This window comes from Palaemon carinicauda, chromosome 38 (genome assembly GCF_036898095.1).
Source record: "Palaemon carinicauda isolate YSFRI2023 chromosome 38, ASM3689809v2, whole genome shotgun sequence".
Lineage (NCBI taxonomy): Eukaryota > Metazoa > Arthropoda > Malacostraca > Decapoda > Palaemonidae > Palaemon > Palaemon carinicauda.
The window spans coordinates 62,761,646-62,775,486 of record NC_090762.1 but is presented as its reverse complement, the minus strand read 5'-3'; the positions used below and the strand labels follow the sequence as shown (position 1 = coordinate 62,775,486).

Sequence of the window (13,841 nt, the reverse complement as noted above, 5' to 3'; positions counted from 1 at the left end):
GACCACGATTAAAAGAAGGATAAGCATGGGATGGAGAACTTTTGGAAAACATAATGAGATTACAGTATTTAATGTAAAATGCCACCTTCTCTAAAAAGAAAAGCATTTGAGATGATACTATAACTTATTCATCAGAAACTTGGAGCCTTACTAAAGCCTTAGAACATAAGCTAGTTGCATCTTTAAGACCTATGGAAAGAATTATAGTTGGAATAACAACTAGAGATAGAAAAAGAGCAAAATAGATACAAGCGCAAAGACGATATTCTAACATGTAAGAAAAAGAAAGGACAGGGGCAGGACATATGAGTGACAGATAATAGACAGACATTAAGAATAACATAATAGGTCTCTAGAGATTGCAAAAGAAACAAGGGAAAAGGAGAACTAAGAAAGTTTGCAGATGCAGACTAGCATAGAAAGACCACAAACAGATGCAAGTGGAAGGATATGTCCGAGGCCTTTGTTCTGGCGGATGATGATATATACTATATATATATATATATATATATATATATATATATATATATATATATATATGTGTGTGTATATATATATATATATATATATATTGTTATATATATATTTATTTATATATATATATATATATATATATATATATATATATATATATATATTATATATATATATATACACATACATATTTACTGTATATACAGTGTGTGTTTGCCTACATATATACCAAGATTACCAAACAATTCTTCACTCAAGGGGTAACTACTGCAATATAATTAAGTGGCTACTTTCTTCTTGGTAAGGGTAGAAGAGAGAGACTAGGTATGGTAAGCAGCTCTTCTAGGAGAGGGGCATTCCAAAATCAAACCATTGTTTTGTGGTCTTAGCTAGTGTTATAGCCTCTGTACCATGGCCTTCCACTGTATTTGATTAGAGTTCTCTTGGTTGAGGGTACACTCGGGCATGCTCTTCTATCTTACTTCTTTTCTCCGTTTTTTATGTGAAGGGTCTAATTTAATGTTACCATTCTTGAAATATTTTGGTTGTTTATAATTCTCTTGTAGTTCATATACTTCCTAGTTTCCTTTCCCATGAGGCTATTTTCCCTGTTGGAGCCCTTAAGCTTAGAGTATCTTGCTTTTCCAACTGGGGTTATAGCCTAGCTTGTAATAATAATGATGATGATAACAATAATGTTGTACTCTACTGTATATGCATATATATTATGTAAAGTGTGTATGTATATGTATATATATATATATATATATATATATATACTATATATATATATATATATATATATATATATATATATATATATATATATATATATATATATATATATATATATATACTTATATATATATATATATATATATATATATATATATATATATATATATATATATATATATATATATATATATATATATATATATATATACTTATATATATATATATATATATATATATATATATATGTGTGTGTGTGTGTGTGTGTGTATGTATGTACTGCATTCATGCGATATTGCTTGCTTTTATTTTATTATTCCTTTTACCACAGTACATAAAGGTAATGTATAAATTTCTGACATCCGATTATTTGGATCATTTTGATAAATGTTTTAGTATGTCATTTTGATATAATTTTTCTTACTTTACAGAATGATATAGGTAATGAGACTGAATTGCATCCAGTTTGTTCTCAAGCCCCCTTGACAGCTGCTCCAAGAGAAATTACAAAACTTTGATGTCCTAATAATTGAATGGAGGTAATTAAAAACTTTGGACATTTTTTCTGGATTAAGAAAACTAAGTTTTTATTTCTAACAAAATTGTAGTGTAATATTTGCTCTGGAGTTCAGGAAAAAACTTTATATGCTATTAGTTGAATATCTGAACTCCATCTTGAAGTCTAATCTTCTATTTCTTATTTTAATGCAACCTCTGTGTTTTCCTCAGTTTCACTTTATTGTTGAATGGGCTGAAATGTCGTATTTCCTGGTTATATAGCCTAATTTTAGTTTTGTAAGACATTGCTAATCTGGAAAATGCAATGGGAAACCCTTGATGGATTACTTGAATATTGCTAGGTGCAGTGTAACAATTTTAGCTTTATTATTTTTTTTTTCAAACAAGAATCATGCTAAATGTTTACTAACTTGACAAAGCATAAAAAAACACATTTTAGGTAGGCTAACAAATATATACTGGAGGCTTTCTTCCCCATTCGTTCATCCCACCTGCATTATTACCTTCGTTCCCTTCAGATAACTAGCCAGCTGCTATAACTCAAACTTGCACTGATTTTTTTTTAAATTAAAGAACTAATGTTTTTTACAATCCCTAAGAGCAATGTAATCTGGCAGTTTCATGAGCAACTTGGTGGAGTAATGAGAGCTTTGTGTGTGGAGGAAATGCCCCCTAAATCTTGATGAACTCCCTGACAGCAGGGTGACGGATGGGTTTAAGGCGATGGACAAACGGTCTTTTCGGCTTCTACTCTTGATGCCTGGCGATTGATCTTACTAAAATTAGTATGGACTGGCAGGGGTCACTTGCCTTAGTTAGATATGCAATGCACATCACAACGAATTGGCTATCCTTTGATGTATCTAGCCAATGAATCGTCTATGGATTTAGTCAGTCATGGATAGAGAAGATGAAAGAATGGCCCCCAGTCCCGGGCATAGTGGGGTGCTAAGAATCTCCAGGTTTGTAGATACTTGTAAAAAATTGAAAATAGGTCATTGGAATATTAGAACCATGAATCAGATTGGGAAGTTACAGCAAGTGGAGAGTGATTTCATGAAAAATATTTTGGATATCTTGGCCCTAAGTGAAACACATTTCAAGGGGATTGGTAAGGAAACTTTAGACCAAGGGATTATATATATATTTACTCAGGAAGATCAGATGGAGCTGGAAGAAAAGGGGTAGGAATGATGATGACACCAAGAGCAGAAAAGGCATTAACCGAGTGGAGAGCCGTAAATAGTACAATTGTTACCAGCAAAGTTCAAATCAAAGCAGTGCAATATGAGTATTATAGTTTGCTATGCCCCAACAAATAATTTCCCTGAAGAAAGGAAAGATTAATACCATGAAGAACTGCAGTGGATAATAGATGAGATCCCTGAGAGAAATATAAAAATTGTGGTTGGCGACTTCAATTCCAAAGTTGGAAGAAATAATCAAGGGATAGAGAATGTGATAGATGTCGAGGGTCTTGGCAAAGTTGCAAATGGAAATGGAGCACATTTCATAAGTTTCTGTTCAGCAAACATCTTGTCATTGGAGGTACTCTGTTCCATCATAAGAATATCCACAAGTATACATGGACTTCACCTTGTGGCAATTACAAGAAATCAGATAGATCACATTGCCATTAATAAAGAGAGAAGGAGGACTGAGGTGCAGATATTGGTAGTGATCACCAGCTTCTCATTACCACACTGAAATTAAAACTAAAAGCACCCAACAGAAAGGTAGATAGAATAGCTAGGTTTGATACAACTAAGCTTCTAGAGGAAGAATACAGAGAAACATTTGCAATTGAATGTAGGAATCGATTAGCAGTCTTAGAGACTTTAAGAGACAAAGAACAGGCAATTAATGAAGAATGGTATGATATTAAGAACATGTATCAGTCAGTTGGTAGTGAAGTCTTGGGACAAACAGATACAAGGAGAAAGCCATGGATATGAAATGATACTTGGGATACTATAAAAAGGAGACAAAGACAGAAATTGATTGTTGAAAGTTTTCGAGGAAGTAAGGAAAATTACAAGGTAGAGCATGCCAAGTATTCTAGCATTGACAGCGAGGTCAAAAGAAAAGCCAGGAGTGACTGCAGAGAATATTTAGACAGTAAAGCAGATGAGGCCGACAAAGCTATGAATTTAGGAAGTGGCTATGGTCAGAGAATTGCTCATAGAATTATTAATGAAATCTTGACTGGGGCAAAGAAGAATCATATGCCCATCAAAAAGAGAGATGGCTCTGTTATACCAACAGAAGATGAAAGAAGACAGCATTGGATGGAACGCTTTAGTGAGGTTATGAATAGGACATATGAAGGGAAAAATTTTATTGATATACCTGAAGCTGATGAAGACCTTGATGTGCCCATGAATGAATTCAGTGTGTTTGAAGTCGAAGCTATCCTAAAAAACTTAAGTGATGGAAACCCCCTGGATATGATGGAATAACTGTCGAGATGATACTGGCCGAAAAGGAAGTGACTCTCAGACTACTTACAAGATTTTGTAGAATGTGGCAAGAAGAAGCAAAATCTGATGAATGAGAGTTAGGAGTGTTGGTGAAAGTAGCTAAAAAGGGAGACCTGACTGATTGCAATAATTACAGAGCCATAACACTTACGTCAGTTGTTATACAAAATATACAGTATGCTTATTCTTAAGAGACTGGAGAGAATGATTGATGAAAAGATGAGACATAAACAAGCAGAATTTAGAAAAGGTAGAAGTTGCACTGACCAAATTTTCATTTTGAGACATGTTGTACAGCTATGCATAGAATTTAGAAATCCCCTTTTGATGGTATTTGTGGACTATGAAAAAAGCCTTTAATAGTGGAGAGTCCTGCGTTATCATGGAATTCCTCTTAATTATGTAAATTTGATTGTCTTCATGAGCATAGCAAGTGCAAAGTTAATGTTATTGAAGTCTTATCAAGTGTGTTTCCAGTAAATAGTGGAGTACTACAAGGGAATGTGTTGTCACCTATGGTGTTTATCCTCCTCATGGACTTTGTAATGTGTAGAACAGTCAGAGATGGTGGAGAAGGATTGGACTGGATTGGTGATAGGAATTTAGCAGACCTAGAGTATGCTGATGATGCTATCCTTAGCAGAACACCACAGGATTTGCAATGCTTGCTTACCAAAATGCATGAAATATCACATGAGGGGGGCTGAAGATAAATAGAAGAAAGACAGAGATGATAAGAACGAAGTATGCAATAGAAGATTAAATATCATTGGAAGGAGGAAGGATTAATGAGGTATAATCATTTAAGTATTTAGGAACAATGATCTCCAATACTGGGTCTTTAGAATTAGAGTTTAGTGAAAGATTGAAAAAAGCAAATCAGTCAATGGCTAGGTTAAGTAAAATTTGGAAATCAAATCGCCTAAAATTTCATTTAAAAATCAGACTATACTGTATATCAGTTTAGTGAGATCGGTTTTACTCGATGGACACAAGTCATGGTATGACAATGAAACAATCTCCAATAGATTTAATAGATTTGAGAATAAAGCCCTCAGAAGGATATTGGTAGTTGAAATGCAAGACAGAATTAGAAATGAAACTATAAGAAAGATTACTCGAGTACCATATGTGGTTGAGATCATGATGAGGGGTAGATGGAGATGGTTTGGGCATGCTCTTCACACTTCCCAAGAGAGATTAGTTCACCTAATATTTAACTGGGTTCCACAAGGCACTAGAAGAATTGAAAGACCCAGGCCTACATAGCTAAGGAATATAAAGCGCGAAGTAGGAGATGGTGAATGGAGAATTATTGAATAATTAAAAGCTAAAGACAGAGACGACTGGCGAAATCTAACCGAGGACCTTTGCGTCAGTAGGCGTAGGAGGAGATGATGATGATGATATGTATGTATATATATATATATATATATATATATATATATATATAGATATATATATATATGTATATATATATATATATGTATATATATATATATATGTATATATATATGTGTATATATATATATATATATGTGTGTGTATGTGTTTATATATAAATGTACATATACCAGTATATATTTATATATATATATATATATATATATGTACATATTCAAGAGGTATTAGTTTGTTGAGTGTAGTTGGAAAAGTGTATGGTAGAGTACTGATTAATAGGATTAAGGATAAAACAGAGAATGCAATCTTGGAAGTACAGGGTGGTTTTAGAAGAGGTAGGGGTTGTATGAATCAGATTTTTACAGTTAGGCAGATATGCGAGAAATATTTAGCAAAAGGTAAGGAGGTGTATGTTGCATTTATGGATCTGGAGAAAGCATATGATAGAGTTGATAGGGAAGCAATGTGGAATGTGATGAGGTTATATGGAGTTGGTGGAAGGTTGTTGCAAGCAGTGAAAAGTTTCTACAAAGGTAAAGCATGTGTTAGAATAGGAAATGAAGTGAGCGATTGGTTTCCGGTGAGAGTGGGGCTGAGACAGGGATGTGTGATGTCGCCGTGGTTGTTTAACTTGTATGTTGATGGAGTGGTGAGAGAGGTGAATGCTCGATTGCTTGGACGAGGATTAAAATTGGTAGGCGAGAATGATCATGAATGGGAGGTAAATCAGTTGTTGTTTGCGGATGATACTGTACTGGTAGCAGACACAGAAGAGAAGCTTGACCGACTAGTGACAGAATTTGGAAGGGTGTGTGAGAGAAGGAAGTTGAGAGTTAATGTGGGTAAGAGTAAGGTTATGAGATGTACGAGAAGGGAAGGTGGTGCAAGGTTGAATGTCATGTTGAATGGAGAGTTACTTGAGGAGGTGGATCAGTTTAAGTACTTGGGGTCTGTTGTTGCAGCAAATGGTGGAGTGGAAGCAGATGTACGTCAGAGAGTCAATGAAGGTTGCAAAGTGTTGGGGGCAGTTAAGGGAGTAGTAAAAAATAGAGGGTTGGGCATGAATGTAAAGAGAGTTCTATATGAGAAAGTGATTGTACCAACTGTGATGTATGGATCGGAGTTGTGGGGAATGAAAGTGATGGAGAGACAGAAATTGAATGTGTTTGAGATGAAGTGTCTGAGGAGTATGGCTGGTGTATCTCGAGTAGATAGGGTTAGGAACGAAGTGGTGAGGGTGAGAACGGGTGTAAGAAATGAGTTAGCGGCTAGAGTGGATATGAATGTGTTGAGGTGGTTTGGCCATGTTGAGAGAATGGAAAATGGCTGTCTGCTAAAGAAGGTGATGAATGCAAGAGTTGATGGGAGAAGTACAAGAGGAAGGCCAAGGTTTGGGTGGATGGATGGTGTGAAGAAAGCTCTGGGTGATAGGAGGATAGATGTGAGAGAGGCAAGAGAGCGTGCTAGAAATAGGAATGAATGGCGAGCGATTGTGACGCAGTTCCGGTAGGCCCTGCTGCTTCCTCCGGTGCCTTAGATGACCGCGGAGGTAGCAGCAGTAGGGGACTCAGCAGTATGAAGCTTCATCTGTGGTGGAAATGTGCGAGGTTGGGCTGTGGCACCGTAGCAGTACCAGCTGAACTCGGCTGAGTCCCTGGTTAGGCTGGAGGAACGTAGAGAGTAGAGGTCCCCTTTTTTGTTTTGTTTCTTGTTGATGTCGGCTACCCCCCAAAATTGGGGGAAGTGCCTTTGGTATATGTATGTATGTATATATAAATAAATATATACAGTGGAACCTCTATACACGAACGTATCTACATCCGAATTTTCCAACATCTGAAGTAAAATTCGAGCAAATTTTTGACTCTACACCCGAATTTTATTTCGACACACGAAGTAAACATTACGCCATTGAGCGTCGAGTGCTCAGTTCTCTATTCTTGTGTGTATCGTGTGGTTGTCCTCTGTTTGGTCTGTTATTAAGTGCTTATTTTCTTCCTTTTCTCACATTTCCTTTTAGATTTTACCTATAATCATGGTGCCTAAGAAGCTAAGTTTCAGTACAGGAAGAAGGCAATTCTTTCATTAGAATTGAAGCAAGAAATTATAGAAAAACATGAGAGCAGTGTGTATGTGAGTGATACTGTATGGCTAAATAATATGGCTGGAATAGGCCTATGATCTCGAGGATCATCAAGCTGAAGGCAGCCATTAAAGCAAATAACCATCGAAGGGGATCACAATTATTACAAAACATCTTAGCAATACCCTGGAACAGATAGAACGCCTTTTGTTGATAGGGATAAAGGACAAAGAGATTGTTGGCAACGATCATTTGTGAGAAGGGCGTGCGTGATGAACAGAAAGAAAGAAAAAAGTGAAGCAAAGAAAACCATGATAGCATTAACAAGCTCTTTTAAATAAGACTTCTCTCTTTTTCTGTTTCTCTCTAAACATAGCATTAACATGTTCTTCAAATAAAATCTCTCTCTCTCTCTCTCTCTCTCTCTCTCTCTCTCTCTCTCTCGTTCTTCTTCGCTGTTATAGTGTTAGATACGTCTATTATTTTTTTTTCCACGAGAGAGAGAGAGATTAAACATAAATGTGTTTAAAGTACATATGATTTTTAACAGCGTCAACGAGTTAAGAAACAATTAAATGTAACTAAGATAGTAATAACAGCTAATCTGAATTCCTTTATTAACTAAAACAAATATTGATACAAACACGCTCGTGTGCGTATGCACAAACACACACACAGGTGCAATAATTGCTGCGCAGTAGGAGAGACGGTCGGGGAGGCGGTAGAGATGGTGACTGCGATAACATACCGTAACTCGTCACTGAAAGTGATGAAAATAAAAAATCAAAAGAAAAAAATTTACAAAAATATGAAATATAAAAATTGAAAAAAAAATAAATAAGCTAAGTTAGATTAAAATTTCCGTAGTGTAAGTTACGGTATGTTATTGCAGTCACCATCTCTACCTCCTCGCCGATCGTGTCTCCTCGTGCGTGTGTGTGTTTGCACATACGCACACAAGTGTGTTTGTATCAATATATGTTTTAGTTAATAAAGGAATTCAGATTCGCTGATAGTGTTTTTTTGGTTACATTTAACTGTCTTTCAACTCGTTAACGCTGTTAAAAATCATATGTACACAACACATTTTTGTTTAATCTCTCATTTTTGTTTAATCTCTCTCTCTCTCTCTCTCTCTCTCTCTCTCTCTCTCTCAGAAAAAATTAATAGACTTATCTAACACTAACAGTGAAGAAGAACAAGAGAGAGAGAGAGAGAGAGAGAGAGAGAGAGAGAGAGTAGGTATCTGAAGAACATGTTAACACCATGTCTACCTTCTCGCCGATCGTCCGTCTCCTGGCGTAGCAAATCCTACACCTGCGTTGTCCTTTCTCTAAGGTAAAGTGGCAATAAAACACATTTTTTATTTATTATTTCTTTATAATTATCTTTTTTACATGCTTCTTTCATATTATGCAGTTATGTTATTGTCATGTGTAATTATGTGTACTGTAGCCATTTATTAAGGATTTATTATGGGTTTTTAGGCTGAGGAACGAATTAAATGAATTACCATGTATTCTTATGGGAAAATTCGTTTCTACATCCGATCATTTTCTACATCCGAAGTTGGTTGTGGAACGAATTAAATTCGTATGTAGAGGTACCACTGTATATATATATTTATATATATATATATATATATATATATATATATATATATATATATATATATATATATATATATATATATATATAATATATATATGATCCCATGGTTAGTTAAGCAAATATGATATTTTCTATTTTCCCTGAGATTAGAGAATTTATTTTTATTTTTTCAGAGAAAAGGTTTTAGGTCAAGTAATGAAAGATTGGAAAATATTATAGGTAGAATCATTCTTGAGATAACTATATAGGTGTTTAAGATTATTTCATCGTCTTAGAAGTATGTAAAGATATAATTTTTTTTCAGGATAATTCTTCAATTTGGACTTGAAGCTGCCTAGAATGTCGCCCACATCTCATCGCCTGTTGATTGTTCAAAAACTGAGAAAGCATTCTTCGCTTAATGTCTATTATCCGCAATATCAAGTTGAGGAATGATGTAGGTTGTTAGTTTAAGTTTAGGTATCTGGATGTCGAAGCGATGCCTTGCCAAATGTCACTGATCGGTATTTTCAACTCGGTCCTTCTGTTGTGATGAGGTATGTGTCTTCATTGCTTATGAATTGAATCTTTTTTATTTAAAATTTGTTTTGCACAAATCACGTCACCTGGATATTATTATCAAATAAAATATCTTGGAAGGTATGTTTTACGACTGCGGCTTTAAGTGCTATGAAATTTTGCTGAGCGCCAGTATATTGAATACTGACAAGGAGCTGCTGTCTACATTATTTTGATGCACATACTTAGTGGTATTAATGTCTGATAGACATATTACCTAATATTGGTCATAGAATTGTTACTTACTATAGCTTTGAGTCATATTAAAAAAGCCAATTATATGCGTGTAGTTATAACGAACTGAGTTTGTCAGTCGGTAAATCTGTTTAGTTGTCTTATAAATATCAGATATTTAAATATACTGTACTACAGTGTAATATTGATGCTGCATTATAAATACCTCAGATCCTTTAAAGTTGATATTTTCGTAAAAGTATGTACGCTAAGGTATATTTTATTTAAAAAAACGAATAATATACACCTTATATTTTAATACAAACCCAAAATTTATAGTGCCATTTTGTTTTCTACAAATAATCCATATCAAACTTCTTCAAAGGAAGGAAATTAGAAACTTCTGTTAATTGAGGGATGAGCTGTGCATATACTCTGTGGCAATATAGGTCTCGAGTAATACCAAGCTCATTTTTCATGTTGTAAGTCTCTGACAAGTGGACAGATAGAACTTTAAAATACTAACTGTATATCAGTTTTGGGTTTCTATTAGAAAATAAGTTTGATTTTTTAGTGTAGTGTAGGAAACACCAATTTGTTTAACAAATCCATAATTCCTGATGTTTCGTGTCAAAAGATAAGATAAGCCATAGAATAGTGTGATAAAAAATCTAGAAGATCATATCATGTAAGGATATTACAATGGAGAATGAGGGAGATTGAAAGGTAAGCGGAGAATTTTATTTTTGCCTAGAATCCCCCAACCAAGTTTGTGCTATCATGATGCACTGTAGGCACTACTAAAGGCCCTGTGCTGTTTTGCTCTGCCCTCTTATTTGCATCCACATTTTAGTTTTTTTATTTGTTTGATCATGCTGTCCATCGGGATTTAGACTTATTGTGCAACTACAGTACTGTTTGTTCATCAGTTGCAACTCTGTGCTGAACAGCCTCCCTGTCTCCAGCACTTGGTTATATGGCCCAAAGTCCGTTATGTAGATATTGCTAGAGACTATTTTTTTCTGTCTTAATAAGATCCTGCTTATAACAGTATTGACATCTATCTAACTTCTGCATGAAAAAATTATTGAAGTTTTTAAAACTCTTACCATGTGAGCACTGTTTTCAATTTCCTTAGGCATCAACAATTACTTTTTTTTTGAGCCAGAAAGAATCTGTTTTTTCTAGTGAAGGGTCAATTAACTTCTCTGTTGTGCCTTACCTTGAAGTTTGCATTTTGAAGGGGAGAACATCACTGCTTCAAGTAGGATTTTAAGTGTCAGGACAGGGAAACATGCTGTAATAGGATCAGCAATTTTTTTGGAATTTGAGTTGTCAATGAAAGCAGCGGTGAGGATATGCAAAGAATATTTAATTTAGAAATTTTGTTGGAAGTAAATACTCTAATAAAGAACGGAGCACTTTGACACTCCACAGAAAAATAAATGGCCAGAGTTGAACCATTTTCAACATAAACTTGAAAGAGATGCTTTTCCTAAGGTTCATATGGTGCTCTTTGCTACACTTTCAATGAGAGACAGGTCTTATATTTGAATCGGTCTCATTCTTGGCATATGGGTATTTGATGAATAGACCACATGACCCAATCATATAATACTGATGGTACAGACCAACACTTGAAAACATTTATTGATTCTACTGTTTTCAATCTGCAATGTATATTGAGTATTGAAAACAGATCATAAAAGGAGATTTTGTCAATTAAAACATTTTCAGTTTAATCCTGTATATATATATATATATATATATATATATATATATATACATATATATATATATACATATATATATATATATACTGTATATATATATATATATATATATAGTATATATATATATATATATATATATATATATATATATATATATATATATATATATATATATATATATATAGTATATATATATATATATATATATATATATATATATATATATATATACAATGTATATATACATATATATTATGAATTCAGTAGCAACAAAATTTTTGGGTTAGGCCTCAAAGAGTTATGAATTAAAATAATTCTAGTCTAGTTAAGTTATTTATTAATAATAAAAAATAAAAATCGAACTTTTAGCTTACTTGGTAAAATAAAAGTTTCTGATTCCAGGGAATAAATCCAGTTCCTTTGCTCCATCCCTCCCAAAATTATCAGGTGTTTTTGGGCTAGTCTGTATAGAATGAACACTTCCATATGAGACTAGAGGTAGACTAGAATACCTCTGGGATTTGATCAAAAAATTCTTAAATGATAGGAAATCTTACCCTAGAGAGTGGGTCAATTTAGTTCTCTAACAGAAAACTGTTTTGTGTCCTTAAAGATAAGTAGCTCCTAATATGAAAATAAAGTAGCTTATGTACTTACAGCAGCTTATGTGGCTTATGTACTTAAAGCAGAGTTGTATGATAACATCCTGTGATGAAGTCTTGCACATTCATACCCCTGGACCAACCAGCTAAAGCAAAAGCAAATAAGCATTATTAGTAGGAAAGAGGGGCTTAGTAATTTAGTCAAAATCTCAAAAGATCAAGAAAGGTCATCTTTAGAAAGAATTTCAGTGAAATAAAAAAAAAAAATCTTGACAACCCAGTTTTAAGAATGGTGGAACAAAGTTGAGCAATACCAGACAAAGTAACAAAGTGTAAGCGGAGTTGTTAAGCCTCCCTAGCCATACATTCATTCAAACAATTCTGTTGGTTGAACAGAGTTTGGCTCTGCTCTTTTTTCAGAGAAGGGCATTTGATTAAATTTCTTCTTAAATGAAGTGTTACTATATTTTATGGTTTTTTAATTCCCAAAATGTGTTCACTGTATCAAATTACATTTTGGTACTTGTATAGAATGAAATCTTGTGATGGTTTAGACTTTGATGTTTAAGGATGAATAGATTTTTTAATTCTGAACTCTTGAATATGAGAAGAAATTTTGTGTTCACACCTTTGTAAGATTTAAATATTTTACTGTGATTAGTTTAGTAGTTTTTATACACTTTCTTTTATTCTTGAAAACTTTATCTTTAGTACAGTATTTAAATAATTTGTTACTTTTCAATTTATTTCTTAGGGTAACTTCTGTATTGAAGTTTCATTGACTGTGGTTGTCCATGTCTATGTTGGTTTTAATCCACACTTTATCTGCTTACATTTCTCTCTCCATTCAATTGTCTAACTAAAACTTTCATTATTGTTTTGTCCTTTTATTCAATAATGAATCTTTAGGTCTGCTATATTATTATGTGGAAAATTCTGTGGTCTGATTTAATTATGGAATAACTGGTGCAAAATCATACAGTTGTGTGTATTAATATCTTATATGTTACAAAGGTATATGCTGGCACAGGTATACATTCCTCCCCCGAGTTTACTAAAGGAGACATAAAAATGTTGATGAATTTATCAAGTTAGGTTTTTTGTGAGAATATCATAACTATTCCTCATACTTATCTACTGGATGAACTGGCAACCTGTATAAATCATAAATGTTTCTTTTTTCCTCTATAGGTTATAGGGGAATTTCTTTGCCACTTTAGTGAAAACAAAGGCTGTCTTTACATTTGGATGTTAAGTTTTTCTTTTTCACGTTTTCATTTTGAATATTATTAAAACAATTAAGGGGATTATTCTTTGAAAATTAATATATTTCTAAAGATGTGCAGTATCGTATATCTTCAACAAATATGGTGTGGTGGGAAGAAGTTTAGTTTTCTGGAAATACATTTTACATCTGGCTAATTAATTTGACTTCAGTTGTTAGTTCATTTCCTTATGAGTACAACAGTAG

The 13,841-nt window shown here is 33.7% G+C and overlaps 1 protein-coding gene across 9 annotated transcripts in view; it reads left to right on the top strand.

Moving 5' to 3' along the window:
- Positions 1–10,244, top strand: part of LOC137630680 (putative sodium-dependent multivitamin transporter) — a 202,626-nt gene extending 192,382 nt beyond the window's left edge. For all 9 annotated transcript variants that reach the window (XM_068362299.1, XM_068362305.1, XM_068362304.1 and 6 more), the window contains 2 exons: positions 1,641–1,748; positions 9,608–10,244. In XM_068362299.1, the coding sequence (XP_068218400.1) occupies positions 1,641–1,727 (87 nt within the window). In that variant the 3' untranslated portion in view covers positions 1,728–1,748; positions 9,608–10,244. The remainder of the gene's footprint in view (positions 1–1,640; positions 1,749–9,607) is intronic.
- Positions 10,245–13,841: the final 3,597 nt, after the last annotated feature.